The sequence below is a fragment of the Serinus canaria genome, chromosome 3, assembly GCF_022539315.1.
Source record: "Serinus canaria isolate serCan28SL12 chromosome 3, serCan2020, whole genome shotgun sequence".
Lineage (NCBI taxonomy): Eukaryota > Metazoa > Chordata > Aves > Passeriformes > Fringillidae > Serinus > Serinus canaria.
Window position 1 is genome coordinate 30,765,646 of NC_066316.1, and position 13,992 is coordinate 30,779,637.

General features: G+C 35.5%; 1 protein-coding gene across 1 annotated transcript in view; it reads left to right on the forward strand.

Annotated features, from left to right (window-relative positions):
• Window positions 1–13,992, forward strand: part of PDE10A (phosphodiesterase 10A) — a 168,038-nt gene that overhangs the window by 100,917 nt on the left and 53,129 nt on the right. The window contains exons 4-5 of the mRNA XM_030236088.2: window positions 9,285–9,405; window positions 11,272–11,321. Coding sequence (XP_030091948.1) covers window positions 9,285–9,405; window positions 11,272–11,321 — 171 coding nt within the window. The remainder of the gene's footprint in view (window positions 1–9,284; window positions 9,406–11,271; window positions 11,322–13,992) is intronic.

Here is a 13,992-nt window from a genome sequence, read left to right on the forward strand (position 1 = left end):
ATGTCTTGATTACCACATCTGAGCTATTTGAGGCAAAGAAAACAAGTTCTGAACCCCCAAGTCTGCCTTGCCAGTCACTCCCTGTGTCTCTTGGACTGGTGTCAGGCATCTCAGCCCCTCAAAGTCATATCTTGTGGCTTAGGATTTCCTAAAGATGGATGAGCTGTCACTTGAAGCCCTGGAATCAGTAGGGTGCAGATGATATTTAAGATGTTCTTAAGTAAACATTTTCTCCCTTGTTTTTTAGCCATCAATCATTGTGCACTTGGTATGTATACTGTGCTGCACTGCTCTTTGGTTTAGCTTTTTTTGAAGTGCAGTGCTTGAAGGTACTCAGGAGTACACCATGCTACAAATGAAGAGATTGGTTTGTTTGCTGTATTTTTGAATAATGCCATATATAATAACTTAGACCGTTATAAAGCATCCTTTTTCTTCAGCAGCAGCTCAAACCGATACTAGTTTAATTAAAATATGAACATAAATTAGAATTTAAATTAGCAAAGTTCTGTAAGTGAGTAATGTTTTTCAGACAAAAAGACATGTTCACACTGACTGAAAAATTATGAGTTTTGAAGTCATTAATTGTCACGTTTTTAATTCCTGAAAACAACTGCAAGACACAGCTTGTATCATAGGGAAGGAAAAATTAAGGTTAGTGAAAGGAAATTAATTGCAGAATTAAATCACTGATTGCTTTAGCAATACCATGTTAGCTAGAAAATGAGGTAGATGAAAAAAATCTTAAATTGTTGGAGAGTAATTTCAGTATTTTCAAGGGTTTCATGTTGCAGTTTCACACTTTGAAAATTTAAGAAATTTTGAAATGTAAGTTTTGAAATCCTGTTTAATAGGAACGGCATTTTGAATATATTATTTTAGCTTCTTAGTAGAAAATTAAAATAAAGCAGCAAACTTGGCTGTTGGCATTTCATTTCAAGTTTTTGAAAGAGGGGGAGAGGAGAAAGTAGGAGAAAGCAGGAGAAAACTTCCACATAATTTAAATTTTGAGAATTGTAGAATAGAAAAAAAGAAAAAAAATCAAATTTTTTTATTTTTAATTCTGGTCTACTAATGGAAATTTTCTCAATACTTTGGTGTTCAGGAATTGTTTGGAAAGATTTCCTTGTTTGGCCTGATATAGCATCCGAATGGTAGTGGAGGGGAAAGATTTCCTGATTCCTGTAGACAGCTTTTGGCATAAGAGCAGCTCTGGTTACAAAATACCTCATGAGCATCTGTGACCAATGAACCTGTGAACTTTTTTCTGAGTACTAGTTTCCAGTGTTTATGAAATATATGTAACTGGGGACAGAATCTCCTTATTGCACGATGTAGTATTGGGAACATCCTGGGAAATGCTGGGTTTCTTCTGCTCACTTACTGTGCAGATGTGTGTTGGCTGATCCCATCCATCCTAGCTACACAAGTGGTTTTCTGGGCAGAGGGATTTCAAAAAGAAAACCAACTACTGAGCTACTTGAGTGAAGAAAACTTAAGCTGAATACTTTGCTATTTTCCTGTTTAATCTGCAAAATAAACAAAAAGAGAGGTGTGTGAGCTTGAGCACTAAGTGCACATGTATTCATGCGCATCTAGACTAAAGATGTAGTTGTCTGACAACATTAGTGAAAACAGTGTGCTTTGGAGACATGTTATTCTTTTCAGTTGGCAAAAATAACCCCATTCCTTCATGAACTATAGCCAGGATTCTGTTCTACGTGCCGCTAAGTTTCCCGCGATCACTGTGTGCTCTTTTGTACCTCAGGTTCTGAAGTTTAAGTGAAAATACTCAATGTTCCTGATATGATCACGGCAAAATTAGCTGTTCATTTTGCTTAATAACTTTCCATTCCGTGTTTACTTGAACAATACTTCCAGTGAAGCTGCCTTTTGGCAAGTACCTTTGCTTTGTAAACTCTGGCAATGCCAACAGCAATTCACTTTACAGAAGTTTACCATATAAACACCAGAAAATTATTACCTAGCAAGTGACTTGCTCTTTTAGAGTACTTTATTCTTGGAAACAGGAATGATAGTCTAATCCTCTCCTTTCCCTTTTTGGACTTGCAGCTTTTTGGCAGCTGCCTTGGCACCAGCCAGCACCCAGCACAGTGTGTCACTGCCAGTCACAGAATTAGCAAGTGTGTTTTCAGTAAATAGTTGCAGTAATTGCATGTATCTTCACTGTGTGACTGATAATAAAGGTTTGGGCTCTCCATGACCCATTGGCAAAGCAAGCTCATTCCTTGTAGTATCTTCTTATTAAAAATAGGATTTAAATATTTTCACGTTGTCCCAGAACTGAGAACAGATTAATAAAAAAGTTAGAGGAACTAGAACAAATATAAAAATATATAAAAATATATATTTAGCCTTTAGAAGTGTTGCAAATGGCATTGCACCTATTGTCACGAGAAGATGCTTGTATAAGCTAATGTCTTTAAAAAGAAAACCTTGTGAATACTGTGGTAGTGATAAGCAACAGCGGTAGGAAAATGAAGAAGTTTATTTTTAATGTTGTACATGGTGTCTTTAGAGTGCTTGCAAGTCAAGTATTAGGAGGGAATGTCATTTTATAAAAAGCTTTTTAAAAAGAGGAGCAGTGTTCAGCCTTGTCAAGTTAAACTGAAGCTCATTATGCTGTTTTATTATATAATCTGGAGAGGTGATATAATTGAGATATTCATGAAGTTTTATGAGCCTTACAGTTAATAACAGATTATATGGTTACTTCTATGTAATCATAATGTTCTTTTCTCATAAGTGAGGCCTTTGCTTTTTATGATGTATTTTTTCTATTGTGGAGCAATTTATTTCAGTGTTGCCATTTGGTAACAGGGCAGGAGCTGATGGGAAGGTTAGAATGGACGTCAGTGAGTGGGGGTTATGGGGCAAGAAGCTTCTTTTAGGAAAGGTGTTCACCATCTCTATGAGGCTTGGACATCAGCTAAATCAAAAGGCTGGGAAATGTGTGCCTTCAAAACTAGTGAGTTCTTTCTGTGCAGAGTAAGAAAGCTGGTTTGCATCATAATAGGGCCTGTGCTGCCAAATGTCATCTCGTGTTTTCCCTTCTTTGCTTTTGTCATGAAGGCGTTTGATGAGTGAAGAAAAAAATTCATGAATACCTGCCTATGGTGCTGCAATGCTAAGCTTTATTTACCATGCAAGTTCTAACCCATGTCCTCTCCAGTCAAAACAAGAAGAATAGACGTCAGACAAATGCGTGTAGGAGCAGTTTTCTCTGAGGCTATGTACAACCATTAAAATTAATCACCTCAGCTAAGACTGCACTTTATAGTTGCTTGCTTTCCAGTGTCCAAGTTTAAAGAAAACTGGTTACACCGGCCAAGCCCAGTTACCTCTTCTGATTTTTTTTTTTTGAGTTTCCTCTCCAAGCTCATTGCTCCTCTGAAAGCCATCTCTGCGCTGTAAGTTTGCTCACCACATTCTTCAGTCTGAGGATTTCACATCCTTTGGCTCAGCATTTCCCCTTTGAAACAAGCAGTTTGATTAGTCTTTTGTAAGGTTGGGAGGTTTGTGTTTTTAAATTATTTTCTAAATGAAGTGCAGATCCATATTTTTGTTTATTCACATGTCCAGTTTATATGTGTTTACAGTGTTATTAGAATGTAGTTATCTTGTGGTTATCTATGCCCCCAAATAACAAACACCAGTTTCCATGCAAGATGGGAAGTAGCCATCAGTGCAGATAAACAATGCAAAATACTGCAGCCAGTGAAAGACAGGGTCTAGAAAAGGTAGCAGCACACATGAACATACATGGCAAAAATGTATACAACCTATCTCACTACACATAAAAAGGACCTGAATAAATTTTACTGTTGATTTAATTAAATAGGTTGATATCTTTTTTAACTTTTATCTTACTTTCCCCCTGCAGCCATTTCTTTCTTTATTCCCACTGGTCATCAGAAGTGCAATAACATTACTATAACTAAGCTAAACTGAGTCCTTACATTTAAAAAACGTAGGTGATTATTGTGATACAGGTCTGGCCTTTGTTTCTACTCTAGATGTCTGAATACAAATTGTGATAAAGTGTAGTGACACATGGAATGAATATTTTAAGTAATTTTAAACCAAATGTCTCCTGCAGGGCTGGCTGCCTTTGTCTTCAAGGGACTGGATTTAGTCACCAATATGTTCATTTCTAGTTATGCATTCCTTTGTGAGGGGGGGAAAAAAAAAAGACGGAAATGTAGAAGAATATTCTTCTGTTTAAAAAAACAACTTAGTATGTTGGTAAATAAAGTAATAGGGCCAAAATTCTTAAAAGACATATAGTATTTCTTTAGAAAAGATACAAGTAATTGAGTATTGACTTTCTTTCCAGAAGATGAGTTATGAATGCAACTGGAAAATTATATAGAGCAAGTCTCTAAAAACATTTTAGTTTATTTACTTATTTTTGTGACAACAATTTATTTTTTTTCTTTGAGAAGTACAGAAGTGTTGCTTTTGGGAAATTGTTTTTATAACGCAAGTATCAATAGCACTGAGAACTTAGGTATCTAAGACCTGTCATTTTATACTTCTGGTCAAGTATGAAAATACCTAGCATGAAATATTTTGGACTGACATCTCAAACAATAGTTAAGTTAATTCAGACCAATAAGAGTTCAAACAATTGTTCTTTTTTTTATTTGAAGGGTTTTTTTAGTTAATTTTAAAATTCTTTCCCTGATGACTTCTGTTGCCAAGACTACAGTTTTATAGGAAAGAAAACTCGTGCTGGCTGGAAGTTTATGAGGAGATTTTGTTTGTTTTTGGTTCAGCAGCTGGGGTATATTCTGTAGTGTCCTGATAGAGAGGAGAGGAGCTGTCAGTTTTAAAGATGACTGAAGAACCTTGGGTGAAATCCAGTCCCTGCCTAAGGACATTCTTTTGTGTAAAATGTTGCACAGAATTACTTGAATTCATTATCTGCCAGCTTTGATGCTGCCATTGACAGTTTAATTTGGGTGGTTTTAACAAGCTGGTTATCTAAAATATTAACTGATGTCACCAGATAGAGCATGGGTGTTTTAAACTCCTGGGTCTATGTACAATGACCCTGGCCTATGTACATCCTTTATTCTTAGTGATTTCACACTGTTGAAGAACTGAGCTTCCTTACAAGAAGCTCTGTTTGCCCCAAAAGATTCTGTTCCTGGTCCAGGAATTCCTTCTTACCTGGACAGCTGAGTTAATTTTTTTCTTTCCTAATAATGTCATTTTGATCTCATAAAGTGTGTTTGTTGTTAGGTTTTTGGGGCTATTTTTGTTGCTGTTTTGTGGTTTGTTTGTTTGTTTGTGATTTTGTGGTTTTGGTGAGGTTTTTTTTTTTTTAATAATACTGTATTGTTTGAGATGTTTCTCTTTGGTTTGTTTTTGTTTTTTTTTTTATTTTTTTTTCTTTTTTGGCCTGCTTACTTGTCTTTGATTGAATATATGTCCTCAGTTTCAAGTTCTCCTCCATCTGTCCACAGTGTGGGCCCCTGTGACACCTCTAGAGTGCCTTGCAATTGGATACAACTGTTGTATTAATGAAGGCTTTTTGTTGCAGCAAAGGGACTTTTTCTTTCCTGAAAAAGCATAAAAAACCTGTGGCACAGCTGCCCTATGAGCATCAAAGCACGGAAATAATCTTCATTTCAGTTTTTGGGTTTTTTTTTACTATATTGTGTACTTGAATATTAGTTTATTCATGTGTCTGAATTGTTTAGAATGAATAGTTAAAATTCATCTTACTCTACAGTATTAAAGTGTCTCCTTTACTGTTTATGTTCCTAGCCTCCCTGTTTGGTTCTAAGGCACAAAACAATTCTAAGTCACCTGTCATGGGTTGTTGTCTTCTCTTGCACTGAAATATTCTAAAAACTAAGAACCATATAAATATTTTTACATAAATCCTGTAAAAACGACCTTATTTTATATTTATGAATTTTATTATGAATATTTATAACACAATTTTCCTTCTTAATTGTTAGTCAATTTTCATAGCTTTAAAATATATACAGCTACTAGAAATATTATGCTGGTATGATAGTGCTAAACTAGTTTTGAGTCTAATTGAATTATTTTATGTAATGTCATTGAAATTCAGATCTTTACAGTAAATATATCAAAAAACTTGATAGACGCTGAATCTTTAATAGAAGGAAATCAGCAATGGAAAAAATGAATTAGGGAAAAAGTCAATGTGTATTAATAAAGTTTAAATTGCAAACTAAGAAACTCTACTTACTCCATATAACAATGTATATATGTAATAAACACTCCTTTTCCACCAAGTATGTTGAAGTTTTTTGAGGAGTTGCTTTCTCAAAGTAAGTTTTACACCAAATATGCACAAGTCTTTGTTAGCAACCACATTGGGAAGTGCTTGTACCAGAGTTTCCTGAGGACTTACTCAGTGTTTAAATACCTGGTTTCATAAAGACTGTTGTGGCTATTCAACCAAATGTAATTATGGTTATCCAATCTAAAACGCCTAGAACGTAATAAAAAAACTGTAATGAAAGAAAGACCATTTCGCAGAGTGACGGAGTGAATCTTTGTTGATGATTGATCAAGAATTACTTAATTGTGCATCTGGACAAGCTGTACTCATCTGGGCAGCTGTGGGTGTGCAGATGGTCAGTACCAGACGGGTGCCATGTAACAGTGGCTGGCATTACGCAGCTGCCGTCTCTTGTGTGACACGGGTGCGGGCAAGGCTTTGCCCTGCTTACCAAACATTTGCAAGCATCGGTGGCAGAGGTGAGGATAAAGGGCACATGGCTGTTATATAATTACTATGCATGTTGAACTGCTGCTTGATTAGAGGGAAAGCAGCTATTCCGCCGTGGCTCATTTTGATGATGCGTTCTCTTAACGTATTAGCTTTAACCTTTGAGGATTTGATTTAAATCCTGACTGTGCGTCACAGGCGAAAAGATGTGTATTCATTTCCAAGTTCTGAGAAGGCATTTTTCCACATGATAAAGTGCATGTGTGCTTGATTAGCTGTTGTTGCTCTAGGGTATGTGGCTACACATACTTTTGCAGGCTGGGGTTAGGACATCTGAATAGTGTAGACTCTTGTTCACCATTTTCCTGCTTTACGGCTACTTATGGCTACAGATTGTAAGTATAAAAGCTCTACTTGCATGAAACTATGCTATTGTTTTCTCCCTTTGAATAATAATCATATGGGAGTAAATATGGGACACAGCAGAGGGCAGGCAGTGGAAGCCAGCTGCCATATGGTGCTAATATTGGCGGTGGCATGCTGTATTGTAAACTCAAGACCTGCAGTAGTTTATGCATTTATGCAGTGTGACCTTACATTGCTGTCAAAATGTATAACCATCGCATCATTTTACAGAAGGAATTATGAAGTGTCAGGTTTGTTACACATTGAGAATATTTGGACAGCCTAGGACTTAAATGTTCTAATATGTCCATGTGGAGCAGTAGATTAATGGATTAAGAAGAGGTCATGGCAAAGATTGTATATTCTCAGGATCCATTTTAAAGTCAAGATTAAGATCTGCTGAATTTAAAGAAACTGGGAATTGATATTATCCAGCAAACACTTTTAAATTTTTTTGTTTGTGTAGCTTTTTGGGTTTTTTGACAAGAAGCATCAAAATGCATCCTAAGTATATATCTTTACATGCTCTGTATTCCTGACATAGTCTGTTTTATGCATGAAAATAAGAGGGGGTGTAAAAGTCAGATAATGAAATATATCATGTAAGTTATGTGCTTAATCCATCTGTAAGTGTCACATGTAGAGGTTTACCTACATTTACAGGCAGAGAAGATATTGAGCAGTTACACATATGCATATAAACGTTGGAGTGGTAGTGGGCTAGACTGTGATACTCTGAACATTTATGGTATTTTCCATTGTAGTTTATATTAGTCTGATCTATATTAAACTTGGCTCTGAAGTATGAATGAGCAGAAGAGTAAGCCTTAGTCTTTCAAGCAACATTATTTTGTTTAAATATCACCAGCTTAATTTTTAGTTTAAGCAATGTAATTTACTGCATCATGGAGTTCAGTAAGTAATTGACCATATTACTTTATTCAGTTTCCACATTACCAGTTTTGGGCAGGGTAATGAATCTTTGCTTAGTGCCAAGTATTGCTTCCTGTGAAATTATTGCTTGTGATGCTGTCATGCTACACATACACATTTAGTGCTGTTTTTAACAGCCCTTCAGAACTTGGGAAATGGATAAACAAATGCAGCTGGGCCCCTGAAGGGAGGCTGCATCTCCTTTCCTGTGAGATTTTAACCATATCATGCTGTTCCATCATACCAGCAATCAGCACCCCATGGCTTCCATCTAAATATCCAAACTGATTTGTAATCTGCCAGCAGATTTGATTTGTGTCTGCCATCATCAGTTGAAACAAATGCCTGTGAAGCCACAGTGGCTGGCATGATTTTGACTTGTGATTTTTGTCCTTCACTTGGTTGATGTTAATTGCTTCTGTATTTAAAAGGCTGAGCTTCCTGAGCTACCACCACCTGAAAGCTGTGGTGCTTGGCACATTCTGTCATTTGGCACATGAATCTGAGGTGGAAGATGCTAGCTAAGGCAGTTGCTTGCTTCCTTTCCTGGTGGACTAGGAGCTTAAAATGAAGGAGTTGAAGTTTACTGTGGATGTAATAGTCTGGTCAGAGAGAGAGAGAAAGCTAGATAAGCATTCTCATGAATTGGTCTGAGGGAGCTGGAGAGAAAGAATTGTAAACAATCCACAGGTGTTTTGTGATGAGCTGTTTTGCCCATAAGGTTGTTTACAGATGGGTGGTTTTTTAATTAACCAATGGTGATGGTGTTTGATTAAAGGACCAATCATGTCCACCTGTAGTGAACTAGAGTATAAAAAGGAATGGGTTTCCTAACAAAGTGAATTACCCTTTTGAGTGCTTTTGGAGTCCGTGTCATCTCTGACTCAATGGTGGCAGTCTACTTACTTGATAATTGTCATGTCTCTCATTTTCTTTAGACATTGTCCATGACCCTGGCTCAGTTTAGGTGATTATTAATTGTTCAGTGATGTTCTCAATGTGTTTTGAACAAATGTTTAATGAACAGAGGGTGGAGCGCTGTGCCTCTTGCTTAGCAGTGTCCTTGCTCTTCAGGCAGCTGGATTAGGACAGCTCTACTTGGCTCAGTACTGAAATCTTAACATATTATTTTTAATGAATTTGTATGTTTCTAACCTGCAAAATTCATGTCAGTTATTCTAAAATGTTCTTCTCATCTTTGCTTCCATAGTACCAGGATACGAATATGCAAGGCGTAGTGTACGAATTAAACAGCTACATAGAGCAGCGCCTGGATACAGGAGGAGATAACCAACTGCTTCTGTATGAGCTGAGCAGCATCATTAAAATAGGTAAGAAGGAGAATCAGATGTCTCTGAGCTGTTACTCAGCATCAGTGCACAGCACATTTCTTACGTGGTTTAATTAATAAAGACAGGTACTTAGGGATAACAGTGTTCCCATTGGATGTTCTCAGTGTGAACTTACTTCACCTTCTGTCCCTCAGTGAATCCCTGGCTGCACTGAAGTGAATTTCATCTGTGGAGAGAATTGCGTATCCAATTGTGATATTAGAGTCTCATGTTAAGTGAACCAAAGAATCAACCATTCTGGTGATGATGGTGTTGCAATTTCAATAGTGAAAGAAGGAAAAAAAAATCTATCACTAATGTCACTGCATACTTAAATTCCTTTTGAAACAATTGAAATGCTTCTGGAAGAAGGCATATCTTTTGCGTGATCTGAAACTCAGTTGTTTAACTATTTTTTTTCTATCTGATGTAAGTAAATTTTGTGGTAAGAAAATACTGCATATGATCAAAAGTTAAAAATTAAAACCAAACAAAACACTCTCAATAACAATACAAATGTAATTTGTCTTCTTTTTAGCCAGAGTGGATGTACTCAGACTTCAATAGGAAATGTCACAGTAGATATCAATAAGCTCTTTAGAAACGTTTTACTGTCCCAGCTACTTCATAATTCTGGTTTATATATATGATGTTTTAAAAGAACCTTTTCTCTGCAAAATCTGCTGATTTTGTTTAGGCAGTTATTTTTTATATTGACATCCAACTCACAGCAAAAGTAATTTGTTAATAAACAGCAAGTGAGACTGGACCATACAGAGTGCTTAGGTAGTACAATTTTTGTACTGAATAGCAGATGAGAGGGTTTTTTATATATTATTTCCTTTACAGTACTCATTTGCCTTGTAGGTCAATATACCTAGGTACTACAGCTGAAGGATTTAAAATCTGAATGCAAATTACTGTGCCCTAAACTCTTCACAATGCTGCACAGTTGACAACGAGCAAGTAACTACACAGTGGAACTTTTTTCCTTTTGTCAAAGAAATTAAGAAAGCCCTTTGATTTGATTGCACACAAATAAAGTGTTTTCCACTGAAATGTACTAAAAAGATTTTTGAGTTCATTCATAAAACAATAGGTATCAGATATGTCTTTTTACTCTCTTTTTAGAATGTGTATTAACTTTTGGAAAGACACATGATCCAAGCCTGTTGCGTAAAGCAGGCTGAAAAACATTTTCTGCTATATACTGTTCTGATTTTGAGGATAAGTTATGGTGGTTGGTTGACTCTAAACTTTTGAGAGTTTAAGGAACTTGACTTTACCCTGTTTCATACCACACTCTGAATCTGACAGAAATTTATAAAGTATAAACTTTCTTAAAAAAATAGTGAGTGTCACTATTTTTAATATGGGCTAGGTGCAGAAAATAGAAGCAGCTTGTTTGGAAACACGTTTTTATAGCAGTACTTGTAACTCCTCATTTTCCCATGATTTTCTCTCTTAAGGCAAGGACAAATGTAGCTTAACATTTACAATTGGCATTTGTTTTACTCATAGAAATTGTAGTGTTATCTGGCAGATTATATTGTAAATACATTTTTAATGTTACTTCTATTGTATGAATTAATTTGCTTTTACAGACATTAGGCCTTGGAGTATAGATGTATAAAGAAGTTTTTTCTAATTATCTTTTAAAATGCTTAAATAGCAATAAAGAAAGCAAGAACCTCTAACTTTAGAGACTCTTGGAAGTTTTAGGAGACACAGCAGAAGACCTTACCCTTGTGAATGGTAGATATTTGTCCTAAGTGGAATTGAATCTGTGATTTCACCTCAAAGATGTTGCCTAAGTTTGATTTATCCCTGTGAGTACAATTATTTCTTTTGTTATTGCTTTGACAGCTACAAAAGCTGATGGATTTGCACTATATTTCCTGGGAGAATGCAATAATGTAAGTATACTGGGTTAAAATGCTGCTTTTCTGTATGTTCACAAGTATGTTTTCTAATATAATAATAGTGGTAATGAAAATATATTCTCTGTATTTAGATCCTTGGGGTTTTTGTTGGTTTTTTAAAAGATTTGGCAGCAATGCTATTGTTTCTCTGACTCTGGAAGATTAACTTGTGATTTAACCCTATTATAAGTTGTCTTTAAGAAACACAAAACTTTACTTGGATTTAATGTCTGCGTAGCCTTTTCTTTGCATCTAGTTATCTCCCTGTTTTTTTAAATATTAATTGTCAGCTGCAACTCGATAGTGAGGTAATGTAGATTTCAGATGTAGGTTCTGGTTGGCATAAAATAAATTATACATTTAAAATTTATGAATTCAATTATTTTCTGATGTAATAATTCAAACAACAGCGAGTCCAGTAGTTCTTCTTTTGCTATTTGAATGTTAGAATACCTTGCATCTTTTTCTATCCAGTTTGATTTGTACAGTTAGCACGATACAAGACTCTGTAGTTATTTTGAATGGCTATCAGGAGGAAATTCATTGTAGTACTTCAGTCAGTTCCCTCAAATTAGGAATCAGAATTTGTCAGAAATTTTATGTCTTTCATTGGTTCAAGAAACAAGCAGTGATTAGAGAGGAAAATATTTTTTCTCATTGTATTTTTCCTTACTTTAAACAGCCAGTTTTATTAGCTTATTCTTTTACAGTCCATTAGCCAATTTCCTTTGCTCTTTGTGCAATATTTGAAGTAAAAAAAAAAAAAAACTGTAAAAATTACTTTTTTGAAGTAGTGGAAACAGAATTGAAGATGTAGAAACCTGCAAGTAAGTTGATGTGGAAGAAAGCCCATACAGAAATTTCCTATAATAAATGGAAATGAAGTTTTGCATTTTTTGTGATATAACTGTTTCACATAATAAAGATAACCCACTTTGTTATTCAGAATTTCTTTTTCCCTTAATGGCTTGTGTTAAGCATATAAACAGCATATATTTTTAAATAACTCTTTCACCAAGAGGTATAATTTAAGAAACGTGTTGTTCATCATTTTGAATGCCATCTCTGGTTCTCATTAGTAGGTGACAGCATTCATTGTCATGGGTAGGGGTGATACAAGCAATCACTGAAAATCTCCCTCCTGCTGCCAGAGGCAGGAACCTGCAGGAATTTCAGGCTTCATGCCTTCATCCCAAATGCACAGCACTGGCCAGCTTTGGTGGCAGTGAGTGCCTGCCAGCTGGGCATGCTCATCTCTAAATGCTTTGTAAAAGATTACAGTAAAATTAATTTTAATGCTTGAGACGAGGAGAATTCTTGCTATGGTGAGGTTTTTCCTATTAGATTAATGTGGCATAATATGGGATTACTCACAGCCTTCTGATGCCCTGAGGGCCTGGGTACTACATGACCTTCAGTTTTTTTTTTTTTTTTTTTTTTTTAAATCACATATTAGGCAGATGAATCTATTTGCTTCCCAGTATTCCAGTACAACTCTTTCCTGAAAAAAAAGCTCCAACCACTAAAAACACACATTGACTTTATTAACCAGTGCTATGTAGCTGCATAACCCAAAATGGAATGTTCTTCATGTAGTTATTATAGGGACTGATCCCAAGTCCTTTGAAGTTAGTGTGAGATTTTCCATTCACTTTAGTGGGCTTTGGGCCAAATTCATGTTTGTACTCTTGTAACTAAATGGTAATGCATTAGCCTATTTCTTATAATAAATTGTCATTGTAAATTAATTTGGATAGCCTTTGTCTCTTGAATATTTAATTTAAAAGATGTATCCAAGTGAGATTAGCCATTGCCCAGCAAGCACTGGCAATGAGGTTTTATTTATTTTTATTAAAGGTCTTTTAAAATGGGAACAAAAAGATTCTGCATAGCAAAAGCAGGAATGAGCTAATTCTTAAAGCTGAAAGTGAAAAAAAAAAAAAAAACCTTTTGATTAGCCTGGATGAAGTATTTGCTGAATATCTATGGCTGTGTGTTGAAGAATAGTCTCTGCTTTTTGGAGACTTAGTATTTAGGTGCTAGATATGTGACTTGAGTTTTGCAAATTTGGCAAAACCCTTCCCTTCCCCTCACTGCCACCCCCTGACCCTACTCCCCTAATTTGGCATTGGGCTTTTTGTTCATTAGCTTAGAAAATATCTGCTTGTTATCCAGCTAGGAGTGTGTGTCTGTGTGTGTGTGTACATAGTTTTGAGAATCAAGTTTTGGGATGGGAGTGTGTAAAAATGGAGGAATCCTATTAACAAGTAGTTAACTGCTTTCAAATGGTTTTTTAATATTTGGTGATGTGTGTGTTCTGACTATATTCTGTAAGGGAATTTGACTAAACCTGAAGCAAAAGCACTAACTCCATTTCATAACCCTGCTTTAAATGTATATAAGTATACTTTTGCTTGTTTAAATTAATCCAGATTTGAGAATTTTGGTCTCATCAAAGGAGCATTTTTGCAATTTGAGTTATCCTTAACTACCTGTAGCCTGGAATAAATAGTGAGTTTCTAATTAGGATATAAAATAATTTTTATTTTACAAAAATGCTTAATTTTTGCAAAATGAAAACTGGCAAATGATTACCACATACTTTGTGCTATTATTTCTTAATTTTAAGAAAATTGCCATATCGTTATAAATTGCTTTTGTTATG